Consider the following 16,268-nt stretch of genomic DNA (forward strand, 5'->3'; position numbering starts at 1 on the left):
ACACACACACAGAGGAAAACACACACACATGCTCACACAGACATAGATGTGCATACACACACAGAGGAAAACACACGTGTGCGCACACACACACATTCTGACCTGTGTGTGTTCCCCAGGTGTCGACAGCGGAGGATAACGGTATCCTGCTGTATAATGGAGACAACAAGCCAATGGCTGTGGAGCTCCATGAGGGACATGTTCGAGTCAGCTACGACCCTGGTAGTCAGCCTGGACACACTATCTACAGGTACACACACTATCTACAGGTACACACACTGTCTACAGGTACACACACTGTCTACAGGTCCACACACTATCAACAGATACACACACTATCTACAGGTACACACACTATCTACAGGTACACACACTATCTACAGGAACATACACTATCTACAGGAACACACACTATCTACAGGAACACACACTATCTACAGGAACACACACTATCTACAGGTACACACACTATCTACAGGTACACACACTATCAACAGGTACACACACTATCTACAGGAACACACACTATCTACAGGAACACACACTATCTACAGGAACACACACTATCTCCAAGAACACACACTATCTCCAGGTACACACACTATCTCCAGGTACACACACAATCTCCAGGTACACACACTATCTCCAGGTACACACACTATCTACAGGAACACACACTATCTACAGGAACACACACTATCTACAGGAACACACACTATCTACAGGTACACACACTATCTACAGGTTATATATACACTACCGTTCAAAAGTTTGGGGTCACTTAGACATTTCCTTGGTTTTGAAAGAAAAGCAAATTGTTTGTCTATTAAAATGGCAGTCTCTATGGGGGTGCCTCAAGGTTAAATTCTTGGACCGACTCTCTTCTCTGTAAACATCAATGATGTCGCTCTTGCTGCTGGTGAGTCTCTGATCCACCTCTACGCAAACGACACCATTCTGTATACTTCTGGCCCTTCTTTGGACACTGTGTTAACAACCCTCCAGAAGAGCTTCAATGCCATACAACTCTCCTTCCGTTGCGTCCAACTGCTCTTAAATACAAGTAAAACTAAATGCATGCCCTTTAACCGATCGCTGCCTGCACCTGCCCACCCGTCCAACATCACTACTCTGGACGGCTCTGACTTAGAATATGTGGACAACTACAAATACCTAGGTGTCTGGTTAGACTGTAAACTCTCCTTCCAGGCTCACATCAAACATCTCCAATCCAATGTTAAATCTAGAATTGACTTCCTATTTCGCAACAAAGCATCCTTCACTCATGCTGCCAAACATACCCTTGTAAAACTGACCATCCTACCGATCCTCGACTTCGGCGATGTCATTTACAAAATAGCCTCCAATACCCTACTCAATAAATTGGATGCAGTCTATCACAGTGCCAGCTGTTTTGTCACCAAAGCCCCATATACTACCCACCATTGTGACCTGTATGCTCTCGTTGTCTGGCCCTCGCTTCATACTCGTCGCCAAACACTGGCTCCAGGTCATCTACAAGACCCTGCTAGGTAAAGTCCCCCCTTATCTCAGCTCATTGGTCACCATAGCAGCACCCACCTGTAGCACGCGCTCCAGCAGGTATATCTCTCTGGTCACCCCCAAAACCAATTCTTCTGCCTCTCCTTCCAGTTCTCTGCTGCCAATGACTGGAACAAACTACAAAAATCTCTGAAACTGGAAACACTTATCTCCCTCACTAGCTTTAAGCACCAGCTGTCAGAGCAGCTCACAGATTACTGCACCTGTACATAGCCCATCTATAATTTAGCCCAAACAACTACCTCTCCCCCTACTGTATTTATTTATTTATTTTGCTCCTTTGTACGCCATTATTTCTCTCTACTTTGCACTTTCTTCCACTGCAAATCTACAATTCCAGTGTTTTACTTGCTATATTGTATCTACTTTGCCACCATGGCCTTTTTTTTGCCTTTACCTCCCTTATCTCACCTCATTTTCTCACATTGTATATAGACTTATTTTTCTACTGTATTATTGACTGTATGTTTGTTTTACTCCATGTGTAACTCTGTATTGTTGTTTGTGTCGAACTGCTTTGCTTTATTTTGGCCAGGTCGCAATTGTAAATGAGAACTTGTTCTCAACTAGTCTACCTGGTTAAAGCTGAAATAAATAAAAAATAACATCAAATTGAATAGAAATACAGTGTTGACATTGTTAATGTTGTAAATGACTCTTGTAGCTGGAAACGGCAGATTTTTTTATGGAATATCTACATAGGCGTACAGAGGCCCATTATCAGCAACCATCACTCCTGTGTTCCAATGGCACGTTGTGTTAGCTAATCCAAGTTTATCATTTTAAAAGGGTAATTGATCATTAGAAAACCCTTTTGCAATTATGTTAGCACAGCTGAAAACTGTTGTTCTGATTAAAGAAGCAATAAAACTGGCCCTCTTTAGACTAGTTGATTATCTGGAGCATCAGCATTTGTGGGTTCGATTACAGGCTCAAAATGTCCAGAAACAAAAGCCTTTCTTCTGAAACTCGTCAGCCTATTATTGTTCTGGGAAATGAAGGCTATTCCATGTGAGAAGTTCCCAAGAAACTGATACAACGTACAACGTTGTGTACCACTCCCTTCACAGAACAGCGCAAACTGGCATAACCAGAATAGAAAGAGGAGTGGGAGGCCCAACTGAGCAAGATGACAAGTACATTAGTGTCTAGTTTGAGAAACAGACGCCTCACAAGTCTTAAACTGGCAGCTTCATTAAATAGTAGCCGCAAAACACCAGTCTCAACGTCAACAGTGAACAGGATGTTGGCCTTCTAGGCAGAGATGCAAAGAAAAAGTCACATCTCAGACTGGCCAATAAAAATACAAAATTAAGATGGGCAAAAGAACACAGACACTGGACAGAGGAAGACTGGGAAATAAGTGTTATGGACGAATCTAAGTTTGAGGTGTTCGGATCACAAAGAAGAACATTCACGAGAGGCAGAAAAAATGAAAAGATGCTGGAGGAGTGCTTGATGCCGTCTGTCAAGCATGATGGAGACAATGTGGTGGTAAAGTGGGAGATTTGTACAGGGTAAAAGGGATCTTGAAGAAGGAAGGCTATCACTCCATATTGCAACGCCATGCCATACCCTATGGACGGCGCTAAATTGGAGCCAATTTCCAGGACAATGACCCAAAGCACAGCTCCAAACTATGCAATAACTATTTAGGGAAGAAGCAGTCAGCTGGAATTCTGTCTATAATGGAGTGGCCAGCACTGTCACCAGATCTCAACCCTATTGAGCTGTTGTGGCAGCGGCTTGATCGTACGGTACGTAGAAGTGCCCATCAAAGGTCTGCAGGGCTGTAATTGCTGCAGATGGAGAATTCTTTGACGAAAGCAAAGTTTGAAGGGGACACACACACACACACACACACACACACACACACACACACACACACACACACACACACACACACACACAGAAACACAGAGGGAAAAACAAACCCACATGAGAATTATCTCTGATATCTGAAGAAAAAAGTTAAAGAGCAATATATGTATTTTTTTGAAAATACTTCTCCTCATGTTCATCATCCTCTCAATGTATCTAGACTAGTGTACTGTCATAGAATGTTATATTAGAACTGTAGAATGTTCATCCTCACACTGTATCTAGACTAGTGTACTGTCATAGAATGTTATATTAGAACTGTAGAATGTTATATTAGAACTGTAGAATGTTCATCCTCACACTGTATCTAGACTAGTGTACTGTCATAGAATGTTATATTAGAACTGTAGAATGTTATATTAGAACTGTAGAATGTTCATCCTCACACTGTATCTAGACTAGTGTACTGTCATAGAATGTTATATTAGAACTGTAGAATGTTCATCCTCACACTGTATCTAGACTAGTGTACTGTCATAGAATGTTATATTAGAACTGTAGAATGTTCATCCTCACACTGTATCTAGACTAGTGTACTGTCATAGAATGTTATATTAGAACTGTAGAATGTTCATCCTCACACTGTATCTAGACTAGTGTACTGTCATAGAATGTTATATTAGAACTGTAGAATGTTCATCCTCACACTGTATCTAGACTAGTGTACTGTCATAGAATGTTATATTAGAACTGTAGAATGTTCATCCTCACACTGTATCTAGACTAGTGTACTGTCATAGAATGTTATATTAGAACTGTAGAATGTTCATCCTCACACTGTATCTAGACTAGTGTACTGTCATAGAATGTTATATTAGAACTGTAGAATGTTATATTAGAACTGTAGAATGTTATATTAGAACTGTAGAATGTTATATTAGAACTGTAGAATGTTATATTAGAACTGTAGAATGTTCATCATCCTCACACTGTATAAACCCTATTGAGCTGTTGTGGCAGCAGCTTGACCGTACGTTATGTAGAAATGCCCATCAAGCCAATCCAATTTGTGGGAGGTGCTTCAGGAAGCATGGGGTGAAATCTCTTCAGATTACCTCAACAAACTGACAACTAGAATGCCAAAGGTCTGCAAGGCTGTAATTGCTGCAAATGGAGGATTCTTTGACGAAAGCAAAGTTTGAAGGACACACACACACACACACACACACACACACACACACACACACACACACACACACACACACACACACACACACACACACACACACACACACACACACACACACACACACACACACCTATAACATGTTATATAGACACATTACACACACACACACACACACACCTATAACATGTTATATACATACACACATTACATACAGATACACACACACACATTACATACAGATACACACACACACATTACATACAGGTACACACACACACATTACATACAGGTACACACACACACACCAACGTCATCTAAATTCTATTCACAAACACCGACTATCACAACATACTAAAATATCACCGCCACCTAACCTCTGACCTCTGATCCCTGACCTCTGGTGTTGCCGTAGTGCTGAGACGGTGAACGACGGGCGTTTCCATACGGTAGAGCTGGTGACCTTTGACAGGATGGTGAACCTGTCTGTGGACGGGGGTGCGCCCACCACTCTGGACAGTCTGGTAGGGGTCCCACCTCTGTCTGGAGAGGCACCGCTATACGTGGGGGGTAAGACACACACGACCTCAGCTGAGAGCTAAGTTCAGGCCCTAACCCACCCTATTACATATTAATATCCAGGTCTCCTCTTCTCTCCCTCACTCTCTTTCTCTCTCTCCACTCTATTCTCTACTCCCAACCTATATATCATTTCACTCTCTCCCTCCCTCCCTCTCTCCCTCCCTCCCTCTCTCTCTCACTCCCTCTCTCTCTCTCTCCCTCCCTCTCTCCCTCCCTCCCTCCTCTCCAGGTATGCCAGAGAAGATGTCCTACTCCTCTCTGAGTCTCTTCCAGCCCCTCAACTCCTCCAGTTTCCACGGCTGCATCAGGAATCTGTACATCAACCACGAGCTGCAGGACTTCACCCAGACCACTATGAAGGTATGGTGGGAGACGGGGAGGAACATTCTGGTAACTTACCCAAAATTCCCAGGTTTTCCAGAAATCCCAGTTGGAATATTCCCAGAAACCTAGGTGTGAGAAGTTGGAGAAATATTTATTTTAGTATTTTATTTCTGAAGCTAAAGACACATTTTCACACTGCGTTGATAATAATTCGAATTGTTTGATGTGCTGAAGCCGGGGGTGGTGCCAGGATGCCAGCCCTGCAGGAAACTGTTCTGCCTCCATGGAGTGTGCCAACCGGATGGTGCCCAGGGGCCCCTCTGCCACTGCCAGCCTGACTGGGGTGGGCTACACTGCGATCAGCCAATCGGAGGGGGCCTTGTTGGGGGAGATGTTGCCCCGGTAACCGCGGCTAACCCATGCCAGGGGAATAAGTAAGTGAGACAGGAGAGTGAGGGATAAAGGGTTGTAGTCTGTTATGGTTTATAGTGGGTCTATGTGGCTTGTTGTTATCTTGTCTTTTATCATGTTGATTTATTTTGGGGGTAACTCATTAATTGTATGGTTTAATTGATTCTGTTGTCCGAGTCCCAGCTTTTGTATTTTCCCCACTGTATTTTTCTAATAGCATCTTTCTCTTCCTCTCCCTCCATCTCTCCCTCCATTTCTCCTTCCCCCTCTCCCTCCATTTCTCCCACTCCCTCCTGTTCTCCCTCCCCCTTTCCCTCCATTTCTCCCTCCCCCTTTCCCTCCATTTCTCCCTCCCCTCCTTTTCTCCCTCCATTTCTCCCTCCCCTCCATTTCTCCCTCCCCCTTTCCCCCTCCCCCTTTCCCTCCATTTCTCCCTCCCCCTTTCCCTCCATTTCTCCCTCCCCTCCATTTCTCCCTCCCCCTTTCCCTCCTGTTCTCTCTCCCCCTTTCCCTCCTGTTCTCCCTCCCCCTTTCCCTCCTGTTCTCTCTCCCCCTTTCCCTCCTGTTCTCCCTCCCCCTTTCCCTCCTGTTCTCCCTCCCCCTTTCCCTCCATTTCTCCCCCCCTCCCTCCATTTCTCCCTCCCCTTTCCCCCTCCCCCTTTCCCTCCATTTCTCCCTCCCCCTTTCCCTCCTGTTCTCCCTCTCTACCTCCCCCTCCATTTCTCCCTCCATCTCCATTTCTCCCTCCATCTCTCCTCCATCTCTCCCAGGTGTGTGAGGGGTGTGTGTGTGGTTCAGGATGTTCAGTCGTACAGGTGTGAATGTGAGGAGGGCTGGCACGCCACCTTGTGTAATCAACAGGGGGAGCTAACAGCACTAGTAGTACCAGCAGTGCCAGAAGGACCAACCAAGCCGTGTTCAGTGCTGCTCTGCCAACATGGCCACTGTCAGCTGACTGAGGGAGGAGCGACCTACTGTCTCTGTAACACGGGATACACCGGGGACACATGCGACACAGGTAAGGATGGAGGGAGAAGATAGGAGGAGGGGGGACAGGTACGAGAGAGAGAACCTGTGATACAGGTTATGACCGAGGGGGAGAGGTGTGGAGGGAGGAGGGAGTGTGTGTTTGACAGGGAGAGACATTGGAACACTCGGTCGCATCGCGCCATTGTTGAGTGTTCTCAAGACGTCTTGGAAATACGATGCCATTGCTACATTAGCCAAACAATTAGTAGGAATCAACTTTGCCATCATTATTATGCCGTCAAATTTACTTTAGACAAATGTCATTAGCTAGCAATGTTCCTAAATAATGTTGATAAGCACCAACTGAGAATGTATTGAGAAGAAAGTGGTCGGACACCAGTCCTCCAACCAACCACTACTGTGTTTGATCATGTCCCACTACTCAGCCTCTTTAACCTCTGTCCTCTAACCTCTAGTTGAATCAGCGTGTCGCGGCGAGGCGGTGCGTGACTTCCACCGGGTGCCACGTGGCCACGCCAACTGCCAGACGACGCGGCCCTTCTCCTGGGTGGAGTGTCGGGGGGGCTGCCAGGGGGGCGGGGCGGCGTGCTGCGCCCCACTGAGGGTACGGCGCCGGCGCTACACCTTCGAGTGCGACGACGGAAGTTCCTTCACACAGGACGTGGAGAAAGCAGTGGAGTGCGGCTGCAAGGAGTGTGTGTAGAGTCGTTGAGGTACTACACACACGTGGGCAGCGCAGTCAGCTGAAGAGGAGTTACTGAACACACTGTGGGAAAGTATATATATATATAAAACATGGACATTGTCTGTGTGTTGTGGACAACAGTGTTTGTAATATAGGACAGTTCTTCCCTGGCAAGGACGGCCAACCAACACGAAACCAACCAACCTCATCTTCATCATCTTCATCTACCTAAAGAAAGTCAACTGTGGTCTCACATTAGTAATGTTATATTGAAAGGTAATTCTTTGGATTTATACTGTATTGTACACCACTTTATCCATGTGCTCAAATCATTGTAAAATGGAGGAACCTGTGTGATGCATGGCAGCCATGTTGGCAACAGGAAAACGTTGAGACACTTCTCTAGTTTCTTCCTGTTAAATGAGAAACTGCTGCTCTTTTTTGCTAGTTTACCATTTAATCTGTGTATCTTTTCACTGGGCTGCAATGCCAGTTTGCCCTCTAGTGGCCGGTCTTATAAAGAGGATGTTTGAAGGTTCAGATGGGGGAAGGGGGTGCATTTGAGAGAGCAGCTGAGGCCCTTTGGCCTACGTTAAAGAGCCTTTTGGAGGCTCTGTGCCAGTTTGATTTTAGCCAGAATCTTCTTTAACATTCGTCATGGTAATTGGTTATAATTATATCATTGAGTAAAACCCGCCTCCTATCCCTCTCTGGTCCAATCAGTCTCCTTCTACCACATCAGCAGTATTATGAAATTCAACACAAATGTAGCTTTGATAATATTTTATTTATATTGTTGTAAAACTAAAACAGAAAGGTACATAACATTTGTTTAACTTTTACATTTTTTGCTTAGATTGTTTTTATTACTTAGTGTCATATAGCCTAATGTAGCCCTTTGATTATGATACAAAACGGAAAATACTTAACAGATTGTAATATATATCATTTCATTTGGACACAGTATTTTTATATGTTGAAATGGAAAAAGGGGTGTTTGAATCCTGGCATGGGAGAGACTACACAGACGTTGTATTGGGTCTGTAGACTGAAGCAACATCTTGCTGTTCTTCTCTACTGCCTGATGTAAAGCTGCCAAAACCAGTCAGCCAACCTATTGTAAGTCTAATACACAGTGTCGTCACGGCGATGTTAAATGACTGTGATGTCATTGTTCTTATTACATGTTGTCTACCTACTTGGTGAATGTAATATAGTCAATGATTTGCTTCAGATTATGTGTAGTGATGTTTTATTTATTTCAATAAAATACATGATTTTCTCTCTTCCACCGTGAACGTGTTGTCATTTTTCTCCATGGCCTTTGACCTGGATGTGTGTGACCTTTACCCTGAACGTGTCAGTTCAGTGTTTTGTGCAGGAGAGAGAAATTGTCACGGAGTCTATGAGCTATGACAGATCTTAGTTAATCACCCCTGAAGAGAGTGATGGGGAAAGAGGGAGAATGACTGAGTGGAGGACAACCAAAGCAAATGAAAGGAGGAGGAGTGGGGGAGATGGAGGACAGGATAGAAAGAGGGAAAGGAGAGGGGACGAGAGAAAGCCAGAAGAGGAGTTAGAAAGATCAGTCTTGTTCCCTGGCAGTGTCTCGGGGAGAGAGAGATCAGCCTTGTTCCCTGGCAGTGTCTCGGGGAGAGAGAGATCAGCCTTGTTCCCTGGCAGTGTCTCGGGAGAGGAGAGAGAGAAAGATCAGCCTGGTTCCCTGGCAGTGTCTCGGGAGAGGAGAGAGAGATCAGCCTTGTTCCCTGGCAGTGTCTCGGGAGAGGAGAGAAAGATCAGCCTGGTTCCCTGGCAGTGTCTCGGGAGAGGAGAGAGAGAAAGATCAGCCTTGTTCCTTGGCAGTGTCTCGGGGAGAGGAGAGAAAGAGAGATCAGCCTTGTTCCCTGGCAGTGTCTCGGGGAGAGGAGAGAGAGAAAGATCAGCCTTGTTCCCTTGCAGTGTCTCGGGGAGAGGAGAGAGAGAAAGATCAGCCTTGTTCCCTGGCAGTGTCTCGGGGAGAGGAGAGAGAGAAAGATCAGCCTTGTTCCCTGGCAGTGTCTCGGGGAGAGGAGAGAGAGAAAGATCAGCCTTGTTCCCTGGCAGTGTCTCGGGGAGAGGAGAGAGAGAAAGATCAGCCTTGTTCCCTGGCAGTGTCTCGGGAGAGGAGAGAGAGAAAGATCAGCCTTGTTCCCTGGCAGTGTCTCGGGAGAGGAGAAAGATCAGCCTTGTTCCCTGGCAGTGTCTCGGGGAGAGGAGAGAGAGAGAGATCAGACTTGTTCCCTGGCAGTGTCTCGGGGAGAGGAGAGAGAGAAAGATCAGCCTTGTTCCCTGGCAGTGTCTCAGGGAGAGGAGAGAGAGAAAGATCAGCCTTGTTCCCTGGCAGTGTCTCGGGAGAGGAGAGAAAGATCAGCCTTGTTCCCTGGCAGTGTCTCAGGAGAGGAGAGAGAGAAAGATCAGCCTTGTTCCCAGGCAGTGTCTCGGGGAGAGGAGAGAGAAAGATCAGCCTTGTTCCCTGGCAGTGTCTCGGGGAGAGGAGAGAGAGAAAGATCAGCCTTGTTCCCTGGCAGTGTCTCAGGGAGAGGAGAGAGAGAAAGATCAGCCTTGTTCCCTTGCTGTGTCTCGGGAGAAGAGAGAGAGAAAGATCAGCCTGGTTCCCTGGCAGTGTCTCGGGAGAGGAGAGAGAGAAAGATCAGCCTTGTTCCCTGGCAGTGTCTCGGGGAGAGGAGAGAGAGAAAGATCAGCCTTGTTCCCTGGCAGTGTCTCGGGAGAGGAGAGAGAGAAAGATCAGCCTTGTTCCCTGGCAGTGTCTCGGGGAGAGGAGAGAGAGAAAGATCAGCCTTGTTCCCTGGCAGTGTCTCGGGAGAGGAGAGAGAGAAAGATCAGCCTTGTTCCCTGGCAGTGTCTCGGGAGAGGAGAGAGAGAAAGATCAGCCTTGTTCCCTGGCAGTGTCTTGGGGAGAGGAAAGAGAGAAAGATCAGCCTTGTTCCCTGGCAGTGTCTCGGGAGAGGAGAGAGAGAAAGATCAGCCTTGTTCCCTGGCAGTGTCTCAGGGAGAGGAGAGAGCGAAAGATCAGCCTTGTTCCCTGGCAGTGTCTCGGGAGAGGAGAGAAAGATCAGCCTTGTTCCCTGGCAGTGTCTCGGGAGAGGAGAGAGAGAAAGATCAGCCTTGTTCCCAGGCAGTGTCTCGGGGAGAGGAGAGAGAAAGATCAGCCTTGTTCCCTGGCAGTGTCTCGGGAGAGGAGAGAGAGAAAGATCAGCCTTGTTCCCTGGCAGTGTCTCGGGGAGAAGAGAGAGAGAAAAATCAGCCTTGTTCCCTGGCTGTGTCTCGGGAGAGGAGAGAGAGAAAGATCAGCCTTGTTCCCTGGCAGTGTCTCGGGAGAGGAGAGAGAGAAAGATCAGCATTGTTCCCTGGCAGTGTCTCGGGAGAGGAGAGAGAGAAAGATCATCCTTGTTCCCTGGCAGTGTCACAGGGAGAGGAGAGAGAGAAAGATCAGCCTTGTTCCCTGGCAGTGTCTCGGGAGAGGAGAGAGAGAAAGATCAGCCTTGTTCCCTGGCAGTGTCTCGGGGAGAAGAGAGAGAGAATGATCAGCCTTGTTCCCTGGCTGTGTCTCGGGAGAGGAGAGAGAGAAAGATCAGCCTTGTTCCCTGGTAGTGTCTCGGGAGAGGAGAGAGAGAAAGATCAGCCTTGTTCCCTGGCAGTGTCTCGGGGAGAGGAGAGAGAGAAAGATCAGCCTTGTTCTCTGGCAGTGTCTCGGGAGAGGAGAGCGAGAGAGCAGTCTTGTTCCCTCGCAGTGTCTCGGGAGAGGAGAGCGAGAGAGCAGCCTTGTTCCCTGGCAGTGTCTCGGGGAGAGGAGAGAAAGATCAGCCTTGTTCCCTGGCAGTCTCTCGGGAGAGGAGAGAGAGAAAGATCAGCCTTGTTCTCTGGCTGTGTCTCGGGAGAGGAGAGCGAGAAAGATCAGCCTTGTTCCCAGGCAGTGTCTCGGGGAGAGGAGAGAGAAAGATCAGCCTTGTTCCCTGGCAGTGTCTCAGGGAGAGGAGAGAAAGATCAGCCGTGTTCCCTGGCAGTGTCTCGGGAGAGGAGAGAGAGAAAGATCAGCCTTGTTCCCTGGCAGTGTCTCGGGAGAGGAGAGTGAGAGAGCAGCCTTGTTCCCTGGCAGTGTTTCGGGAGAGGAGATAAAGATCAGCCTTGTTCCCTGGCAGTGTCTCTTTTGAGAGTAGAGCGAGAGAGCAGCCTTGTTCCCTGGCAGTGTCTCGGGGAGAGGAGAGAAAAATCAGCCTTGTTCCCTGGCAGTGTCTCGGGAGAGGAGAGAGAGAAAGATCAGCCTTGTTCCCTGGCTGTGTCTCGGGGAGAGGAGAGAGAGAAAGATCAGCCTTGTTCCCTGGCAGTGTCTCGGGAGAGAAAGATCAGCCTTGTTCCCTGGCAGTGTCTCGAGAGAGCGAGAGAGCAGCCTTGTTCCCTGGCAGTGTCTCGGGGAGAGGAGAGAGAGAAAGATCAGCCTTGTTCCCTGGCAGTGTCTCGGGGAGAGGAGAGCGAGAGAGCAGCCTCGTTCCCTGGCTACGTCTCAGGAGAGGAGAGAAAGATCAGCCTTGTTCCCTGGCAGTGTATCGGGGAGAGGAGAGAGAGAGCAGCCTTGTTCCCTGGCAGTGTATCGGGGATAGGAGAGAGAGAGCAGCCTTGTTCCCTGGCAGTGTCTCGGGGAGAGGAGAGAAAGATCAACCTTGTTCCCTGGCAGTGTCTCGGGACAGGAGAGCGAGAGAACAGCCTTGTTCCCTGGCAGTGTATCGGGGAGAGGAGAGAGAGAGCAGCCTTGTTCCCTGGCAGTGTCTCGGGAGAGGAGAGAGAGAAAGATCAGCCTTGTTCCCTGGCAGTGTATCGGGGAGAGGAGAGAGTGAGCAGCCTTGTTCCCTGGCAGTGTCTCGGGGAGAGGAGAGAGTGAGCAGCCTTGTTCCCTGGCAGTGTCTCGTGGAGAGGAGAGAGTGAGCAGCCTTGTTCCCTGGCAGTGTCTCGTGGAGAGGAGAGAGTGAGCAGCCTTGTTCCCTGGCAGTGTCTCGTGGAGAGGAGAGAGTGAGCAGCCTTGTTCCCTGGCAGTGTATCGGGGAGAGGAGAGAGTGAGCAGCCTTGTTCCCTGGCAGTGTATCGGGGAGAGGAGAGAGTGAGCAGCCTTGTTCCCTGGCAGTGTATCGGGGAGAGAGAGAGATCAGCCTTGTTCCCTGGCAGTGTATCGGGGAGAGGAGAGAGTGAGCAGCCTTGTTCCCTGGCAGTGTATCGGGGAGAGGAGAGAGTGAGAGATCAGCCTTGTTCCCTGGCAGTGTATCGGGAGAGGAGAGAGTGAGCAGCCTTGTTCCCTGGCAGTGTCTTGTGGAGAGGAGAGAGAGAGAGATCAGCCTTGTTCCCTGGCAGTGTCTCGTGGAGAGGAGAGAGAGAGAGATCAGCCTTGTTCCCTGGCAGTGTATCAGGGAGAGGAGAGAGAGAGAGATCAGCCTTGTTCCCTGGCAGTGTATCAGGGAGAGGAGAGAGAGAGAGAGCAGCCTTGTTCCCTGGCAGTGTCTTGTGGGGCCGTAGGGTAAAACCCTCCCAAACCCCTGAGTTCAGGCTGTTTAATGAAACTGTGATTTATATGGAACCTGAACCATAAACCATAATATATCCCCCTCTGTGTGATTGGTTCAGCCAGGCCCCTACCACCCCCTGTGAAAGCTCGGAGACACACACACACACGCTAAAGCATACGAACACAGGCACACACACAAACGCGTACACACACACCCTCCCCCTCGCCCCTTCACCAGCATCTGCACCCCTTCCCCCTCTCTTTAAAGAGAGATCAAATCATACTACCCCCCCCCCCCTCCCCCAATACCAATAAATCCCACTGACTACCAAATTCAGAGAGGAAAGATCCACACACAAAAAATAAAATAGTCTCCCCCTGAAAACAGGTTTTAATATCCAGTCCGCTGTATAGTCTTATTTGCTGCTTCCAGCCTGTCCTGTAGTGGCTGGCTACTGTCACAGCAAACACTAACACACATTTCCCTGTGTCCAGCCTGTCCTGTTGTGGTGGGCTACTGTCACAGCGAACACTAACACACATTTCCCTGCGTCCAGCCTGTCCTGTAGTGGCTGGCTACTGTCACAGCGAACACTAACACACATTTCCCTGCGTCCAGCCTGTCCTGTTGTGGTGGGCTACTGTCACAGCGAACGCTAACACACATTTCCCTGCGTCCAGCCTGTCCTGTAGTGGCTGGCTACTGTCACAGCGAACACTAACACACATTTCCCTGCGTCCAGCCTGTCCTGTTGTGGTGGGCTACTGTCACAGCGAACGCTAACACACATTTCCCTGCGTCCAGCCTGTCCTGTAGTGGCTGGCTACTGTCACAGCGAACACTAACACACATTTCCCTGCGTCCAGCCTGTCCTGTTGTGGTGGGCTACTGTCACAGCGAACGCTAACACACATTTCCCTGCGTCCAGCCTGTCCTGTTGTGGTGGGCTACTGTCACAGCGAACACTAACACACATTTCCCTGTGTCCAGCCTGTCCTGTAGTGGCTGGCTACTGTCACAGCGAACGCTAACACACATTTCCCTGCGTCCAGCCTGTCCTGTTGTGGTGGGCTACTGTCACAGCGAACGCTAACACACATTTCCCTGCGTCCAGCCTGTCCTGTTGTGGTGGGCTACTGTCACAGCGAACGCTAACACACATTTCCCTGCGTCCAGCCTGTCCTGTTGTGGTGGGCTACTGTCACAGCGAACGCTAACACACATTTCCCTGCGTCCAGTGTACAATGGACCAGTAGAGACGGTGTGTGTGATAACTATCCAGAATAGAGAAGTTGTTACACTCTGAGACTAAAGGGTTCTTTGGCTGTCCCCATAGGAGAACCCTTTGAAGAATCCATTTGGGTTTCTATGGAAAGGATTCTACACAGAACCCAAACGGGTTCTCCTATATGGGGAGAGCCAAAGAACCCTTTTAGGTTCTAGATACAGCCTTTTGTTTCTGAGTGTTGATACCATAGCGCTGGATGGCAGTATATCACCACACACCTCTCTGATGAACTACTAGAGTATAGTGAACAAGGGAACACAATGAAAAATACCAAATTGATATAGTTTTAACTAAGCATAGTCTATCTTGATCTAGGAGCTCTGTAGCATATAAACACATATTGTATTACTTATGTAGTCATACAGCCAAGGGCATCTTATATATGGGCCCAAAGGGCTCTGGTCAACAGTAGTGCCCTATATAGGGAATAGGGCTCTGGTCAACAGTAGTGCCCTATATAGGGAATAGGGCTCTGGTCAACAGTATATAGGGAATAGGGCTCTGGTCAACAGTATATAGGGAATAGGGCTCTGGTCAACAGTAGTGCCCTATATAGGGAATAGGGCTCTGGTCAACAGTATATAGGGAATAGGGTGCCATTTGAGATCAAGACTTAATCTTTATTTTCATTTAAGAGCTTTGTAGATATTTGAATTTATAAATATTAACACAGACAACAGTATATTTCGTGTGGTTATTCGAAAAAGGGGAAAATGGTGATTGGAGATTTTGTCTTAGCGTTGGATTTTAATCATGAAATATGTACTTATGCTACTTTCCTAATGTATCCATTATAAAATAATATATAATTATAACAATAATTATACAAATAAGTATTACAATTCTAACAATAAATAGAACTAATCCAGTGTAAGAATGTACTACGATCCAGAGATATTTTCATGACAACAGAAGACTCATTTAACATGCTATACCTGATAATCCTCTGGTATCCATAGTTACCAGCGTAGGGCAGCTGGGAATGTCTGGGAGAAAACGTTACAAAAGCTCCAATACAACACACACATTTTGATGATCAAATATCGAACTGTCATCATATTGAACAATGTTAATGATGGGGGAAAGTGTGAGTCTGAAATAACTCCTCTCTTTACTTGTCTATCTCTATCCCTCTCTCTCTTCATTCCTTCATCTAGTCAGACTCTGGGCCTCTCATCTAGTCTGACTCTGGCCCTCTCATCTAGTCCGACTCTGGTCCTCTCTTTCCTTGTCTATCTCTATCCCTCGCTCTCTTCATTCCTTCCTCTAGTCTGACTCTGGTCCTCTCATCTAGTCTGACTCTGGCCCTCTCATCTAGTCCGACTTTGGTCCTCTCATCTAGTCGGACTCTGGTCCTCTCATCTGGTCTGACTCTGGTCCTCTCATCTAGTCTGACTCTGGTCCACTCATCTAGTCTGACTCTGGTCCTCTCTTTCCTTGTCTATCTCTATCACTCTCTCTCTTCATTCCGTCATCTAGTCCGACTCTGGTCCTCTCATCTAGTCTGACTCTGGTCCTCTCATCTAGTCCAACTCTGGTCCTCTCTTTCCTTGTCTATCTCTATCCCTCTCTCTCTTCATTCCTTCATCTAGTCAGACTCTGGTCCTCTCATCTAGTCTGACTCTGGTCCTCTCATCTAGTCGGACTCTGATCCTCTCATCTAGTCGGACTCTGGTCCTCTCATCTAGTCGGACTCTGGGCCTCTCATCTAGTCTGACTCTGGTCCTCTCATCTAGTCCGACTCTGGTCCTCTCATCTAGTCCGACTCTGGTCCTCTCATCTAGTCCGACTCTGGTCCTCTCATCTAGTCCGACTCTGGTCCTCTCATCTAGTCGGACTCTGGGCCTCTCATCTAGTCTGACTCTG

At 47.8% G+C, this 16,268-nt stretch overlaps 1 protein-coding gene across 1 annotated transcript in view; it reads left to right on the forward strand.

The window, feature by feature from the left end:
* Positions 1 to 8,826, forward strand: part of LOC139424231 (slit homolog 1 protein-like) — a 22,726-nt gene extending 13,900 nt beyond the window's left edge. The window contains exons 11-16 of the mRNA XM_071175909.1: positions 120 to 250; positions 4,986 to 5,140; positions 5,382 to 5,512; positions 5,711 to 5,910; positions 6,658 to 6,905; positions 7,333 to 8,826. Of these exons, the coding sequence (XP_071032010.1) occupies positions 120 to 250; positions 4,986 to 5,140; positions 5,382 to 5,512; positions 5,711 to 5,910; positions 6,658 to 6,905; positions 7,333 to 7,580 (1,113 nt within the window). The 3' untranslated portion in view covers positions 7,581 to 8,826. The remainder of the gene's footprint in view (positions 1 to 119; positions 251 to 4,985; positions 5,141 to 5,381; positions 5,513 to 5,710; positions 5,911 to 6,657; positions 6,906 to 7,332) is intronic.
* The last annotated feature ends 7,442 nt before the right edge of the window (positions 8,827 to 16,268 follow it).

This window comes from Oncorhynchus clarkii, chromosome 13 (assembly GCF_045791955.1).
Source record: "Oncorhynchus clarkii lewisi isolate Uvic-CL-2024 chromosome 13, UVic_Ocla_1.0, whole genome shotgun sequence".
NCBI lineage: Eukaryota > Metazoa > Chordata > Actinopteri > Salmoniformes > Salmonidae > Oncorhynchus > Oncorhynchus clarkii.